The following is a 17,246-nucleotide window of genomic DNA, read 5'->3' on the forward strand; positions in this document are numbered from 1 at the left end:
TCTTTGAACAGTTATTTCCCCCACCCCCAGCTGCTCACGATCAAGACAGCCTTCTGAGTGGCAATAACATCTGCCAGGAGTGTGTGAGATGCAGGCTCTTTCATCTAAACTCCTGTATCTCACTATGTTTTCGGACAGAATAGTGCTTTGCACTCGTGCCTCTTTTCTCCCTCAGGTGGTGACCCCATTTCACCTGGGTCAGAATATCATCCTGCCCACCTTCTTTGCTCCACCACATCCCTCTAATGAAGAGGAGGGGCTCAAAAAAGTGCGTTGTCGTTCTTGCCTGCACAAAAAAGTTCTGGGTGGATGACCAATTCTTTGTGTTGGCAAAGAAAGGTCATTCTCTGCATAAAAATCTGCTATGCTCTGGCCAAAAAGCAGCCTCTTGAGGGCTCACTCCACGAGGGGCAAGGCTGCAACCACTGCATTAGTAAGAAGTGTACAAGTCCTGGACATTTGTCAGACAGTGACGTGGGTCTTTCTGCACATTTTCCAGATGCTACTGCCTAGACAGTCCGGTCCGCAGAGACGGCACTTTGTCCATTCGGTCCTGCAGGACTTTAGTTTAAAGTGAATTTGTCCGCAGCCCACTGCCAGGATGTTATGTCTTGGGTATCTGTTCTAAAGGTAAGGAATCTGCAGATAGTCTTTATCAGATAATGTGTTACTGAAGATAAGTAACTTGTTCATTGATAATTTTGTTGAAGTCGGTGACTTATGGGTTTTGGATTACAACTACGTTTTTGAGGTGGTGAGAATGATGATTGTGCTTTGTCTGTTCGTTGCCATGCTTATCAATAATGTACTATGTTCTTTTTAGCCACCCAAGCTTTGTAGGCCCTAGTGTGACCAAGAAGGAGTTGGCCTATTTTTCTTCTATTAATTTGTTCACAAAGATACACTCCTATTTATTCTTTGCATTGTGGCAAAACGGTCACTAAGCCTTAATTATGGGGTTTGTGGAAGGATTCACAAACAAAGTTGCTGAATATGAAATAATGTGTACCTCTATTTGGGAGCTATTTTCCCCTACCTATCTTCCATGTGCTTTTACCTCGCCCGGTCAACCCCACACAGTATATTGTGGTATGCACAGAAAAGGAAGGGACTGAGATGGATCTGATATGGTCACTTATTCTCCCTGTCTTCAGATATTTACAGTTTAGTTCGTTGACAAAACTGTGCTTAAATCCCTGGGCCTGTCTGCTATTAGTCACCCCAAAAATGCAGAGGTCTGCTGAACAATAGTCACTTGTACTTTTTGGATTTTTATTACCACCTCTCAGACACACAAAGCACCATAGTGTACAGTAGCTAAGTAAGTTGTTAAGGATAGGACTTCTCATGTTTGTATTGTATTTTTCTAAGTAGGAGTTTGGTGCTATAGATTTCTGCAGATGCCTGATGTTGGGCCTTTTCAATAAAGACAGTTCGATGTGGAAAGAGAGATACAGGATACTTAGTGAAATGGCAGAGTGTTCAGCTTTGAGCAGTGAGACTGCTGTGACAGTCCTGCCATGCTTCCTTTCCACATGACCTACATTTCTTACCTAGCTTTTATAACCTAGTAAACATTTTCTTATTGCTAACACTTTTTTAGATTTAGTTAGGACGACAGTAGTTTGTAAGACTTGAGTAGGAAGTGCTCTAGTATGCATACCTTCCCCTGCTCCACCCCAAGTTCAATTGGAGACCGATTTGAAATATATGTAGCAGGGAGTGAACTGAAAGAGTAAATGGCTTGATTAGCTGATGGAGTAACTATATTCGGCTCCTCTTTTGAAGAAATTATGTATCAGCAAGATTCTGTCTGTGTCCTAATCTATCACCAACCTCCGCAAGACATTGTGGCTGGTCCATTGAGAAAGCAAAGGAAAAATTGATCATTCACCTGAACAAAACAATTCCTGTTATTTATTTGTTGGAATCAAATATTTTGTGTGACGATCACCTAATCTCCTCAGACCAGGATAGGTTTTATCCATGTTCTGCAATTCTCACTTTGTTGAGACAGTCTTCTTTTTTTAATTTCTTTTTTTACAGTCAATAAAATCATGTTCTCCATTTTTTTTGTCTTCTTCCCACATAGTGTCTAAATGTTTTTGGTGTTTGTGTTTAAGTATTCGCATTGTACCAAGTCATCACCAACATCTGACTTCTACAGCCTCAGGTAGACACTAATTTGAGATATTTTACTTCCTCCAGGTGAAAGAGGGAAAGATTTTAGATGATGTTTCCACTGGGGTTTTGCAGTTGGCAACAAAGGTACGAAGAAGGCCTCCCTCTTTCACAGAGGGAGGTCTGACCCTTAAGCCAGTCTCCATTTTCCAGAGCACATGGTGGTATTTTATCAATTCACAGAATATTCTGCCCATTGATTTCTGGTGAGCTTCCTTAGTTTGTATACTCACGGTCTAAAAATGTAAGAGATCATAATGCTAGCCTGTTAATAAATGTCACTTTTAGAGATTGTTTAATTGTGTAGTTTCATTGTAGTCAAATTATATAATACATGCTTGGGCAAAGGTACACTGTATCAGGAACTATGAAATATTGTTTTCCAGGTTGAATTAGTCTAGGAGTAGATGATTTTACACATTGCAACATTGAAAAATCCTTCAGCCTTTAACAACACCTTTGTTGACCCATTGGTTAGTATCGTAGAAAGGAACATTATCTTTGCCCTGAACTTACTCCCGTCCACTTCCGCTTCCTTGCCCACCATCTCTTCCATTAAAAGAAGCCTTAGTCAGAGAAAAACATTCTCTTGTTTGAGAGCCACAATAAGGTACAAGTCACTGCTCCCTTTGAATCCTTGGGATGGTATTTCAGAGGTTGGTATACATCTGTTTCACATAGAGCAGAAGGAACTTTTTTCAATTCAATGTATGTATTCATCCCAGTGTGTTATCTTTTTGGAAGCTCGTAGATCTCCCACTCGTAAAGGCCAAATGCTTAAATAAAATATATTTTACTTATTTGTGAGCCAGTGCAACTTTTATTCTGTAAACCTTGTGTTTTCTCCACTGACTTTAAGATTGGCACAGGAGGCCTGGCTATTATACTGCAGAATATCTACCATGTGCTCTGAGTGATATGGAGACAGCCTAAGGGAATTTTTTTTATTTGCTTTCCTCGTTAATCTGTGCCTTTTTTCATTCTTTCTCTCACACTGCTGCCTATCTGGTATGTGGTAAGTGTGCACACAGCTAATTTCCTCTTTTGCTTGTAGGCCAGTGTTATTGCTACTTTGTAAAAGCTGTTTAGAGAGAAATCTGTTGTTAGTCAAGGTTTTCTTTAATGTACGCTTGTGTCGTTGTTGAAATCCTTTGTAGTCTGTTTCTGGAATAATCGTACATTGTTGCACAAATATGCTGTACTGCTGAGCTTACTGTTTTCTTCTAATTAAAATGAAGAGCTTCTTAAAAGTTAGTGACTACTACACAGTGCGTGCATGTTTGACTGTGGCATTATCTGTTTGGCGTTATTAGTGTTTTTCTTAGTAAATCAGTAAGCTAATGTTCTAGTTTTGTTCATATATCTTTTAAAGCCTTCGGCACAGGATTGACCTTTTGTCTGTACATTGCTGAGCCCTATTCATAATTGTTCTTTTTTCATGTGAAGATATTTTATTTTAATGCTTGAGCTGAATTTCTTTGCCTGGATTTGAACTATTGACAAAAGGATGGATCATAATATGCTTCATCTGCCTTTTATTTAGGTTCAGGGTGTTGGAAGCAAAGGATGGCGGGACATGACTTCTTTCTTTGGAGGAAAAGCAGAGGATTCACCCGAAAGGTATATTCCAAATATTTTTATAGAACTGTTTCCATGTGTTTACAAGATGGGGCTCAGTACTATTTGCCACAAGAACCAGTCTCCTCAGCCATCACAGTTTTTTTGTGAAAAATGTTACAGCAAATATTACATTGATATTATCAATGATGTTATCAAAGCTGTTGTGAGTGCTGTAATTTTTGGGGTAATTAGCAGTGATTGTCGAGGGCATGAGTTATAGTTGCCTTAGGACATGAGTTATAGTCACTTGAGATAACTAACTACATCGGGTCAATTTCTATGGTTTTATACGTTTAAAATAGGAGCCTAATCATAATGTCCCTGTAACCTTTGTTTTTTTTAATTGAATGTTAATGTTTTTCATAATCCTATTTCCTAACTCCAACACCCCTGTAACCTTTGTTTTTTTCAGTGAATTTCAATGTTCGTTTTTAACGTAAATTAATTTTGATTACTATAAGTTAATTCAACCACTTCTTTGCGGCCAACCTCCTATTGTCGCCCATCCGTAGTTGGGTCTCAGCAGCAGTTGACAAGAAAGAACCCACTTGTCAAAATCACTAAATGAAATATTGTGCTCGAAAAAGGCTGTTATGAAAACATCTCCATTAAGGATTATAGATTACTATTAGTGGTAAAAATGCACTTGCATTGCCCATACGCACAAAGTTAGGCTGATTAGTACTTTACAAAAGAGGAGCTTCATCATGGGCACCTGGTTTGTTTGTATCTGTGAGTGCTTGCCACTGAGGTTTAATTTCTGTAAAATGAGCATTATACCAGAGTGAATCCTGCCATGTGTATTTATCCAACAAGGGGCCACCATTTTATGCAAAATGTCTACCAACTGGAATACTTTCTAGTGGCCAATTAGTGAGCGTTACCTCCTTGGGTAAATGTTTATTGCATCTCCTACACTACAGCTGCCTATGGACGTCAACAACATTTTTCCAGTAATCTTATGTGTCTGTAGGGTTGCCAATGTGATTGTTACTCGACCGTCTTAATCACAATATTTTCAAGGTGGAACTACAGATCTACATTTCCACCTTGAAAATGTTTTTTTCGTAAAAAAATGTTTGGGGGATCACAGGGGGGATCCTCTATGCTGCCACAGTCCCAGCTGGCTCCGGACTCCTTTGGGAGTCGACATTGCTCCTGCAAGCAGGGAGCTGTTTTAAATAGCAACTTCCTGACTGGAGGAGCAATGTTTTCATCTGTTTCCCTGTGCACGCATATTTGTGTGCAGGGAAACGGGTGAAAACTCTTTCTGCAAGCGGGAACTATTTGACAGCTTCCACTTGCAGAAAGGAGAGTTATGTTTGCTTTTGCTTGATGGGAGCTGTCAGCTCCCTCCAAGCAAAAGCAAATAGATACCTCCCGAGGGTGGGCGCCTCAGAAGGTAGCAGGAGCCAGCCCTGCGGGGCGGTCCCCAGGGCTATGTATGGTTCCATGAGTGTAGCTGAACGTGCCCCCTCCAACGTTTATTTTAGCCTCGGGTGGGGGGGGGGGTCTCCGGGGACAGGGTAGCGTGACGGACCTCCTTTCATTATATTATTTGAGCCTTGGGGGGTGTGGCAACACGCCCCACCACCCATTTTTTAATAGATATTTTTATTGCCATTTTCAACAATTAAGATAGTTATCTGGATACATTACATTACTGGAGAATGTACATTTACCATTGTGTACAATTGAAATTATCACTTATATTGGCTCAATCTCAACCATTTACAGCACGGGGTAATGCATGGCCTCAGTGAACAGTTCTCTGGATTTGAGTCTGTGATGTGGTCAGAGCCAGCAATGATGCGCTGTCGTCTGGAGTGGGGTGTTCGACTTATTAGGATACATTCATGCCATGTCATATTATGTAACAAAACTTTGTCAGGGAGTATAAACTGCTTAACTGTTGAACTATGTCCTAGTAATATGCAGTCCCTGGGGTCCGTAGGCCATCCCAGTTACGGGGGTAGGGGGGGGTGTTATGTTAGTACTCCTGTATCTAGTGTGGATGGCTATGGGAAGGTTTCAACAAGGGGTAGGGAATTGGGGAGGACCAGGCAGTGACAGGTGCGCTCAGTCATCTTATGTGGCAGGGCAGCGGGAGCAATGACATGCGGGGGCTCCTTAGGATTTCCAGCCACGGCTACCAGCCCTATTGTGACGATCAACCTCCATTTGGTGGGTGTCCGCTTGTTGAGGTTTAGCTCATCATTCACTGTGCCGGTACTGGCCTCTGATGTAGCGTCGTCTACTATATCTAGAGTCTCCCACTCATCCACTACTTCGGACCAAGGTGGTCTATGGGGCGGCGTCTAGGCGTCTAAGTCCCCTGGACTCCTGCCGCATTAGCACCCGCTCTTCAGCCTGGGCCCAACGCATAACATCCCATATCCATGTGGGTAAACAGGGTCCCCCAGGGGCCCTTCAGGACAGTGCCACACTTTGCCATGCCAGGGCCACAAAAATGTTCCCCGCTTTTTTGGGGGCTGGTCTATCCAGAAGGCCCAATAGGCAGACCTCAATGGTAACAGGTAGAATTCTATCTAATATCTTATTAATTTGAGTGAAGCCCGCACCCCAGTAGTCCATCAAAGTTAGGCATCTCCAAGTTATGTGACCAAAGTCAGCATCTAGAGTCCAACATCTAGGTCAACCCCGGGATTCACCTCCATATATGGCTTGAAGACTATGTGGGGTGAGGTATGTCCTATGTGTGACATTGTATTGGATAAACTTAAGGCACATGTTTCTGGATGCATATGCAAGTACCTGATCTAACTCATCTTCTGACAGGTCCCTGCCCAGGTCAGCATCCCAGCAGGCTCTAATAAAATCCAACGGCTCACCCACCATACCATTCAGCGCCCTATACAGTCATGTCACCAAATGGGAACCCTTTGGCCATCGTGAGCATTGTAACACGGTGTGGGTGGGGAGGGGGGGGGGGGGGGGGGGGGGGGGAGGGTTCCATCTCAACCTCTCCCCATAAATCCCTCATGGATCGAACTAAAGCCTTGTATCTCAGAAATTGTCCCCCCCCCCCCCCCCCCCCCCCCCAAGGGAGTCCTCCCTGATCTGGAAGGACGGCAAAGGGCTCCAGCTGGCCCTGTGTGTAGCAGCCACCCACTATCTGCAAACCCACATCAGTCCAGTGGTTCATGTGTCTCTGCGTAAAACAGCAAGGAGGGGTCTCTGAGCGGGAGTCCCACTGAAGGGATGGGGTGCGAATGAGGAAAGGGTTCCTGTGCGTCCAAGCGCCCTGCGCCAGGCCACTAGAGCTGTATTCAGCAAAAAAAAAACATCCGGGTGCTTTGAGCCTTGGCCTAAGCAGTCTTTCCAGCAACGTTTCTCTGCCCCGTCCACCAAGGTCCCAATCTAGTTCCACCAGAGTGACATCATTAAGCCATCGCACCAGCCATTGCAGCTGCGCTGCTATATGATAATGTTAGAAGTCTGGTACACCCATTCCACCTGTGTTTGGGTGGAGGCCAAGAGTAGTGAGAGCAACTCTTTGACGCCCGTCATCCCATATCAGTTCCTGAAGAATCAAATCCAGGGTCTTGAACTACGACACCAGGATTGTCACCGGTAAGTTGGCAAAGAAGTACAAGGAGCCTTGGGAGCATAATCATTTTAAACAGTGTGACGCATGCCATAATGGACAGCTTAAGGGTGCACCAAAAGCTGACGCAGGAACAAAGCGATCAGTAGGTTTTTTCCAAATTGCACTCCCTAATATTCACCATGCCATGGTAGATATGGATACCAAAATACTTAAATGTACCTGGTGCCCATGTAACGTCTGCTAGGCAGGTGGAAAGCGGGACAGACTCAGCAACCACCGGGAACACGCACGTCTTTCTGCTATTGAGGTATATTCCTGACAAGCAGCCAAACTAATCCAGCATATTGAGATCCCAGGGAAGAGCCAGCTCCTCATCCTGCAAGTAGATCAGCAGGTCGTCGGCGTAAAGCACAAAAATATGTATGACACCTCCCTTATCTTGCCCCGCCCTCTGAAACCACTCTGCCAAAGGTTCCATCGCTGTGGCAAACAGCAAAGGGGAGAGTGGGCACCCCTGTCTGGTGCTGCAGTAGACACCGTACATATCGGAGATCTGATGCCTTGACATAACTCTTGCTGTTAGGAAGGTGAAAAGTAAGCCTACCATTTTGATCCAAACCTCACCCAGCCCCATGCAAAGCATAGTAGCTTCTAAATAATCCCATCTCACTGTGTCGAAGGAGTTCTCGAGGTTGACTGACACTAACACTGCGTTAGGGTCAGGTGGTTGGAGATGTTCGTATAACACAGTGTACCGTCTTCGGAGATTATGAGAAGTGTTTTGGATGGGTATGAACCTGCATTGTTCCCCATGGATCAAATCCTGCCTGTGTGGCAGTAGTCCAGTTTTTTAATATTTGTCCCAGGGAGGTGATGGGCTGTGGGGGAGCCGTGCTCCCCCCACAGACAAATTCCTAAATGCTCCCATGGATCAAATCCTGTCTGTGGGGCAGTAGTCTATGAGCTAATACCTTACTAAGGATTTTAAAATCCATGTTGAGCATAGAGACGAGTCGTAAGTCTCTAACTGCTGCATTTTGGTCAGTGGTCTTGGGTAAGGGGATCACAAAAGCCTTTCTGGTCGATGCCTCCACATACATTTCCGCCAGCCTCGGGGCTAGGTTGCTCTTAAAACAGTTTGTAGAATTCTGAGGGAGACCTTCCGTCCCTGGAGCTTTGCCTGCTGCCAGGGATGTAATAGCGGCCTTTATCTTGCTCTCAGTCACTGCTGCCCCTAGTGGAGCTCGGGCAGCCTCCAGCTGGACCCTCAGCTGCAATTCTCCCAGGATGTCGCCCAGCGACTTGCAGCGGCGTCTTTGGGTGGCTATACTGAGTTATGTAGTAGTCCCGAAACACAGCATTAATATGCATAGGCATATGAACAAACAAGCTTTTTGGAGTTTGACCTAGGTAATTGGTGTCCCTCTGAAGTGTGGACGAATCAACCACACCAGCAGTCTTCTTGCTGTTCCTTCTTCCTCATGTACCCTGTGTAGTCGTGGCATCCAAGCTGTTCAAGAGCCATGTCATACTGTTCACAGGTTTCCAAAAACTGTGGTAGAGCACTTGGATCTGTCTCCTGTGCATTATCAAGGTCGTGCAACGTAAGGCCTCCCGCCCTCCCAATGTATCCCACCTGGTAACATCAGACAATCGGCACCTTTCCCCCAGGGACTGCACAGAACAAAGAACACAAACAGAATCCCAACTCTCCACCCGTCAACGGCAGACCACCCAAACTATGCATAATAGCTATGCTGTTCTACAAAACAAAACCGCCCCCTCTGAGTTGAAGCGGGGTGGTTCTAGTCGCTGTCTTAGGTGTTGCTCCGCAAGACTTCCTCTGCCTCTACAGGATATGATCCTTTATTGCAAGCTACAGCAAAGCCCATTGGGTCCAACGGGGTCCTTCTAGATGATATTGTCGGACTGAAGGGTCACATGTTGGCAGTCACTGGGGGTGCCAACCTGTGAATCTGAATCGGACAGTTGAGTGTCTGTGTCACGGCCAGGGTCGCACCCCTCCTTCCCTGTCTGACGTGTTTGTTTCAGCAGTGAGCCGCCTGCATGAAGCGATGACAGTTTCTGCTCCTCCAACTGAATCGGTGTGGGTGTGGTGAGCCTAGCTTGTCGGATACTGCTCCAGGAGCGTTGTTTTTTCTTGCGACATTGGGGTTTTGCAGAAGTCTCTGCTCGTGGTCTGTCCGTGCCAGATTTATATTTTTCCAGCCATGCCCAGGCATCCTCGGGTCTTGACAGAAATGCGTGTTCCGGTCCAACATCAACTTCAGTCTGGAAAGGAAGAGCAGGGCGTAAGATAGCCCTCACCCCGGAGTGCTTTTTTCACCACCAGGAAGGAGGCACGTTTGGCCTGCACGGAGGCTGTAAAGTCCGGAAACAGAGTGGCCTGCCCCCTTTCAGCCCCAAAGGGGCCAGCATCCGGTGCCCACCGCAGCAACAACACAAGGTACTGAAGGAATTTAGCCACAACCGGCCTAGGCAGCCTTCCAGCTGGCCAACTATTCCGATGTTTTTACATCGGCTGCAACCTTTGGCATTGTGACCTGCTGTACACGTCATTGCAGTCTACCTGCAAGCTGCTGCACCTGTATCTTTAGTGCTTGTTGGGATGGTTGCAGGTCGGCCACAGAGGACTCCACGGTCTTCACCTTATCTGAATGCTTCTGATGGTCAGCACATAACAGGCCCAGTTCAGCAGAGACTTTGCCTATGTCTCATTGTAATGTGAGCTTGGAATCGTCAATGACCCCCAGTATTTTGTTGATGGTTTCGTGCATTCCCTCTGACTTTGGATCCCCATTTGCCCCAGGGGCCATGGTTCCCTCCGTGTCATCCAAGGCCCTTGTGTTTTTGGCCACAATTTCCCCATGTCCTGTGGTGGCAGACCGGCGTGAGGGGCGAACGCCCAAGGCATCTGTAGAGCGGGACAGCGGGGGCACATCTCCCAGTGGTATCGCCGTTGAGGGGCCATGGCCCCTTACCATGATTTCACCCCCACACAGCAGACTGAATGCACAGTTTCTTCAGCGTAGAGCCCCAGTCAGGCCAGGTCCCCACCCGGGATTATGGAGGAGTAGGGGCCCGTCAGCAAAGCACAGGAGCCACAGCCTGTTGGTGGGCCCTCACCCGCGTGCCCACTGCTCACAAGCCCGCCAAGAGTCCTGGTGCCTTCCTGCTCAGCAATAGTCTGGAAACACATTGCAGACCTCCCCCCCCTCCCCCAGGCACTTTACCCCACCAAGGCCACGGACATGCAGCAAGAGTCTGTGTCCATCTCCAAGCTCCACCATTCTGCTCCGCAGTTCGCACCTCTGTCTGGCAGCCCCTGGCCCACTCAGTGATGAAACAATGGTATGTGGCGTCCCCACCAACTGCTTTCAAATCCCCCTGTGTAGCCATCCGCAGCAAAATAGAGGCATGGGGGTCTCAGGGTCACATTGAGTTCTGGGCCCCCATGGGGCAATGTCCAGTGTTCACCAGTGGGGGGGGGGCGCATTCACCCTTCATCCCCCCCCCCCCCTTCACCATTTCAAGTGGACAGTGGGGTGCAATCTCTGCTCCTCTGTCTGCTCCACTAGTTTGTGCAGCATTCACAGGCGTCTGCTGCCCTGTGTCACTTTATAATCCTTGGGGGGTGCCTGGGGGACCCCTTTAGTAAGTCTTGGGGGTAGGGTAGCGGTACCCAGCGCCCCCCCCCCCCCCCCCCTCCCTGTTTTATGTTTTTTTTCCCTTTTTTTCTTTTTGTTAGAGACTCAAGTGAAGCAGAGTTTCAAAATGGCTGCCAACACTTCCTGGCAGCCAGTCAGATCTCTGCACAAGATCATTGGTATTTGGGAAGTCATTGGGTCCCTATGTATAAAAATTTGGATTTCCTTTAATTTCTGCTAAACTTCTGAACAGATTTACACCACATAAAAATAAGGTTCATCTGCGTACCAAGAGCCACTTTTCTCTAAAATTTGGTGTAATTCCGTCCAGCGGTTAGGGCTGCAGACCTGTCTAAAAAGTGTGTTGGAATTAATATAGAAAACATTTTTTTTTTCTTTTTTTCTTTTTTTTACACCCTTGTAAAGCCCCCATACCCCCCCCCCCCCCACACCACCTGCATTTTCTCTGCCCTGCTTGACAGTTTACCTCAAAACTTTCCGTGCACATCTAGATTCTTAGGCACACTTATTTTGGTTAATTCCGTGTAGATTTGTCAAACCACGCCAAAGATACAGGCAAGTCAGAAAATCCTTTCTCAATGGAAACAAGGTCCTAACTATAACTACATACTGGGGTGTGTGTGCGCGAGTGTTTTCACTTAAAAATACAACAGTATACAGGTATGATATAGTTAGGCTCACATTTTAAATGTACCAAACCATAGAAATTCACCTGTTATAGTTAGCTATCTCAAATAACTATAACTCGTGCCCTGTGGTAACTGTCATGCTCCGCCATGCACAGTTTTGTCATCTAAAATGTTACTGCAAATAGTACATTGATATTATCGAGGTTATCAAAGATGTCATGAGTGCCATAATTTGTGGAGTAATTAGCACGTGTTACTGTTACCATAGGGCACGTGTTATGGTTACTTGAGATAACTCTACCTATAACAGGTGGATTTCTATGGTCTGATACGTTTAAAATATGAGCCTAATTATATCTTCCCTGTAACCTTTGTTTTTTTTTTTAAAGTGAATTTCTATGTTTTTTTTAATTCTATTTCCTTTCAATAATGTCCCTGTAACCTTTTTTTATTTTTTCCATAAAATTTCTACTTTTTTATTTTTTTATTTTATTTTTATGTAAAGTACTTTTCATTACTATACGTTAATCAAACCACCACTGTTGGCCACAGGCCCTGCAGCCATACCCTATATCCACCTAACCCAGCGCTCTGCGTGGCCTTTGTAAACCACCCACCACTCACCCGCCCGAGCTGATTTTGACCATGGGGACCCTGTCCCCCGGCCTAATTATTTTCTTTTTTTGGGGATACAGGGGCTGTGTGCCCCCCTCCTCATGGCCAATCTCGACCACTGGGGCCCAGCCTAAATATTTTTTAGGGGAGGCGTGAGCCGAATAGCTCCTCTTCCCAGGGCCAGTCTCACCCCTGGGGACTCAGTCCCCTGGGGCCCAGCCTAATTATACATATTTTCTTTTTTTTAAGGGAGGAGGGGGCCCATAACCCTCCTCCTCCGGGCCAGTCTCGGCCCTGGGGACCCCATCCCCTGGGGCCTAGCCTTATAAAAAAAAAATTGGGGGGGGAAAGGGAGGCCACTCCAGGTCAGTTGGGGGACCCCATACCACAGGGCCTAGCCTAATTATTTTTTTTGTGGGGGGTAGGAGGGAGGCTGCGTGCAACCTCCCCCGCCCCCCTTCTAGGGCCAGTCTCTCCCCCGGTGACCCCATCCTTGATGGCTTGGCCTTCTAAAATGAATATAAAATATATATATATATATATATATATATATATATATATATATATATATATATATATTTTCGTTCGATGGCATGTGTAGCTGCAGATACACATGCTGTGCATATCCCGCCATCTAGTGTTGGGCTCGGAGTCTTACAAGTTGTTTTTCTTCGAAGAAGTCTTTTCGAGTCACGAGATCGAGGGACTCCTCCTATTTCAGCTCCATTGCGCATGGGCGTCGACTCCATCTTAAATTGTTTTCTTTCCGCCATCGGGTTCGGACGTGTTCCTCTTCGCTCCGTGTTTCGGTTAGTTAAATCTCTGAAAATTCAACGGTATTGTTTGCGTTCGGTATCGGGTTAGTTAACGCAGATCGACACCGAAATTAAAAAAGGCTCCGGTAGCCCTTCAGGGCTTCTATCACCCGGCAGGGCCTGGTCGGCCCGACCGCGTGCGTCTTCAAGGCTCATGGAACGGACCCCATTCCGCTTCTGCCCCGAATGCCACAACAAGTATCCTTACACAGATCAACATCTGGGCTGTAATTTGTGTTTGTCCCCCGAACACAAAGAAGATACTTGCGAGGCCTGTCGGGCATTTCGGTCGACGAAAACGCTACGGGACCGGAGAGCACGAAGGCTTCAAATGGCATCGGCGCCGTCAGGACCCCACGACGTCGAAGAAGAGGAGACTTTCTCCATTGCTGACTTGGACGAGCCCGAAACGGAGCAGCCGCCGAAAACCGTGAGTAAACCAGCCCCGGCCAAAATCATGAAGGCCCAGGGGACGCCACTGCCGGCAGGCCATGGCTTAACCCGCAAAATCGGTGACCAACCATCGGCACCGAAAAAGGGCACACACGTGGTGAAGTCATCCGACTCCGGTCGAGATCCCGGCACAGAGTATACTCGACACTGAGAACCTGGCTCCGACCAAACTCGACATCGAGATACCGGCTCCGAGCTAAGTCGCTACCGAGAGATCGGCACCCCGAAACCGAAAAAAGTGGCTTCGGAGCCGAAAAAGACTGTAGAAAAGTTTCGGTACCGAAACACCCAGCTTCGGAGCCGAAAACAAGCTCCTACTCCGAAGAGCAAGGCCTTTCACCACAACTACAAGGCCATAAATTTGGACAAGAGCTAGAAGCGGGGGAGCCAGATTATACACAAAGAAGGCTCCATATTCAAAAGGAAACAGGGAAAATAAGAACTCTCCCTCCTATTAGGATGAAAAGGAGACTTGCTTTCCAAGACACAGAAAAACAACCAAAAGCAAAAGTGGCAAAAGAAGTAACTCCACCTCGCTCTTCGCCACAACCATCACCACACCACTCACCGCAACTGTCACCAATTGGAACCCCCCCACCCCCCCCCATGATGCAATCTCCAACGCACGCAGGAGTGAGCCAGGATAACCCAGATGCATGGGATCTAAATGATGCGCCAGTATCAGACAATAGTCCAGACTGCTACCCAGCAAGACCTCCTGAAGACAGTACTGCCTACACGCAAGTGGTGTCCAGAGCAGCAGCTTTTCACAATGTGGCACTGCACGCTGAACCCATTGAGGATGACTTTTTATTTAATACTTTGTCGTCGACACACAGTCAGTACCAAAGTCTTCCAATGTTACCAGGGATGTTGAAACGTGTGAAACAAGTATTTCAACAGCCCTTCAAAGGCAGAGCCATCACACCAAGGGTGGAGAAAAAGTACAAGCCTCCCCCTACAGACCCTGTGTACATCACGCAACAACTGACACCTGACTCAGTAGTAGTACGCGTAGCATGTAAAAAGGGCTAATTCACACACCTCTGGAGATGCACCACCACCCGACAAAAATTCGAAAGTTTGATGCAGCGGAGGAAAGAGTTGCAGCACAGGCGGCCAATCAATGGTGCATTGCCAATTCACAGGCTTTATTGTCAAGATATGACAGAGCTCATTGGGATGAAATGCAGCACTTTCTAGAACATCTTCCCAAGGAGTTCCAAAAGCGTGCACAACAAGTGGTGGAGGAGGCCCAAAGTATCTCGAACAACCAGATACGATCGGCAATGGACGCAGCCGCAAGAACTGTGAATACAGCGGTCACTATTCGGAGACACGCTTGGCTACGCACCTCCGAATTTAAGCCAGAGATCCAACAGGCTGTGCTTAATATGCCTTTTAAAGGACAGCAGTTGTTTGGGCCGGAGGTGGACACAGCTATAGAGAAGCTGAAGAAGGACACTGATACGGCCAAGGCCATGGGTGCGCTCTACTCCCCACAGAGCAGAGGCACATTTAGGAAGACACAATTTAGAGGGGGGTTTCGGGCCCAAAGCACAGAACCCTCAACCTCACAAGCCAGACCCACATACCAGGGCCAGTATCAAAGAGGAGGCTTTCGGGGACAATACAGAGGTGGACAGTTCCCTAAAACTGGAGGAAAGGTCCAAAGACCCCTCAAACTAAACAGTGACTTCAGTGTCACAAATCCCCAATGCATAACACCAGTGGGGGGGAGACTCGCAGATTATTACAAAAATTGGGAGGAAATAACAACAGACTCGTGGGTCCTAGTCATTATCCAACATGGTTATTGCATAGAATTCATACAGTTACCATCAAATGTGCCTCCAAGGGCACACAAGATGTCCAAACAACACTTGGATCTATTGCAACTAGAAGTCCAAGCGTTATTACAAAAAGAGGCAATAGAACTAGTACCCAAACATCAGGAAGGAACAGGTGCCTACTCCCTGTATTTTCTAATACCAAAAAAGGACAAAACTCTGAGGCCCATACTGGATCTCAGAACATTAAATATTTACATCAAATCAGATCACTTTCACATGGTGACACTTCAAGACGTAATTCCATTGCTCAAACAACAAAACTACATGTCAACATTAGACCTCAAGGATGCTTACTTCCGTATACCTATACATCCTTCCCACAGAAAATACTTAAGGTTTGTAATCCAAGGAGTACATTACCAGTTCAAAGTGTTACCATTCGCATCAAGGGTATTTACAAAATGCCTTGCAGTAGTAGCTGCACATATCAAAAGACAGCACATACACGTATTCCCGTATCTAGACGATTGGTAAATCAAAACCAACACTCAAGAACAGTGTCTTCAAAATACAAAATACATCATAGAAACCCTTCACAAACTGGGTTTCTCACTAAACTACCAAAAATCACACTTACAGCCGTGTCAGATACAACAATACTTAGGAGCAACAATCAACACAAAAAAAGGGATTGCCACTCCAAGTCCACAAAGGGTACAAGCATTCCAAAACGTAATACAAAGCATGCACCCAAACCAAAAGTATCAGGTAAAATTAGTGATGAAACTACTAGGCATGATGTCCTCATGCATAGCCATTGTCCGAAACGCGAGATTACACATGCAGCCCTTACAACAGTGCCTAGCAACACAGTGGACACAAGCACAGGGTCAACTTCAAGATCTAGTGTTGATAGACCGCCAAACATACACCTCGCTTCAGTGGTGGAATCATGTAAATTTAAATCAAGGGCGGCCTTTCCAAGTCCCAGTGCCTCAATACGTGATCACAATAGATGCTTCAATGGTAGGGTAGGGAGCACACCTCAACCAACACAGCATCCAGGGACAATGGGACACTCAGCAGAAACAACTTCATATAAATCAGCTAGAACTACTAGCAGTGTTTCTAGCGTTGAAAGCATTTCAACCGCTAATAGCCTACAAACACATTCTTGTCAAAACAGACAGCATGACAATAATGTATTATTTAAACAAACAGGGAGGCACACACTCATCACAACTTTGTCTCTTAGCACAGAAGATTTGTCATTGGGCGATTCACAATCACATTTGCCTAATAGCGCAATACATCCCAGGAATTCAAAACCAGTTGGCCGACAATCTCAGTCGAGATCACCAACAAATCCAGGAATGGGAAATTCATCCCCGATACTACAAACCTACTTCCAAAACTTGGGAACACCGCAAATAGACCTATTCGCAACAAAAGAAAACGCAAAATGCCAAAACTTCACATTCAGGTACCCACAGCCTCACTCCAAGGGCAATGCGTTATGGATGAGTTGGTCAGGGATATTTGCTTACGCTTTTCCCCCTCTCCCATTCCTTCCGTATCTAGTAAACAAATTGAGTCAAAACAAACTCAAACTAATACTAATAGCACCAACTTGGGCACGACAACCTTGGTACACAACACTACTAGACCTGTCAGTAGTGCCTCATATCAAACTACCAAACAGACCAGATCTGTTAACTCAACACAAACAGCAGATCAGACACCCGAATCCAGCATCGCTCAATCTAGCAATTTGGCTCCAGAAGTCTTAGAATTCCGACATCTAGACCTTACACAAGAATGTATGGAGGTCATCAAACAGGCTAGAAAACCTACTACAAGACATTGCTACGCAAATAAAT

At 46.0% G+C, this 17,246-nt stretch overlaps 1 protein-coding gene across 3 annotated transcripts in view; it reads left to right on the forward strand.

Annotated features, from left to right (window-relative positions):
• The window catches only part of ARFGAP1 (ARF GTPase activating protein 1), a 181,541-nt gene that overhangs the window by 137,979 nt on the left and 26,316 nt on the right, over positions 1 to 17,246 (forward strand). For all 3 annotated transcript variants that reach the window (XM_069243193.1, XM_069243195.1, XM_069243194.1), the window contains 2 exons: positions 2,209 to 2,268; positions 3,725 to 3,801. In XM_069243193.1, coding sequence (XP_069099294.1) covers positions 2,209 to 2,268; positions 3,725 to 3,801 — 137 coding nt within the window. The remainder of the gene's footprint in view (positions 1 to 2,208; positions 2,269 to 3,724; positions 3,802 to 17,246) is intronic.

The sequence above is a fragment of the Pleurodeles waltl genome, chromosome 7, assembly GCF_031143425.1.
Source record: "Pleurodeles waltl isolate 20211129_DDA chromosome 7, aPleWal1.hap1.20221129, whole genome shotgun sequence".
In the NCBI taxonomy this organism is placed as follows: domain Eukaryota; kingdom Metazoa; phylum Chordata; class Amphibia; order Caudata; family Salamandridae; genus Pleurodeles; species Pleurodeles waltl.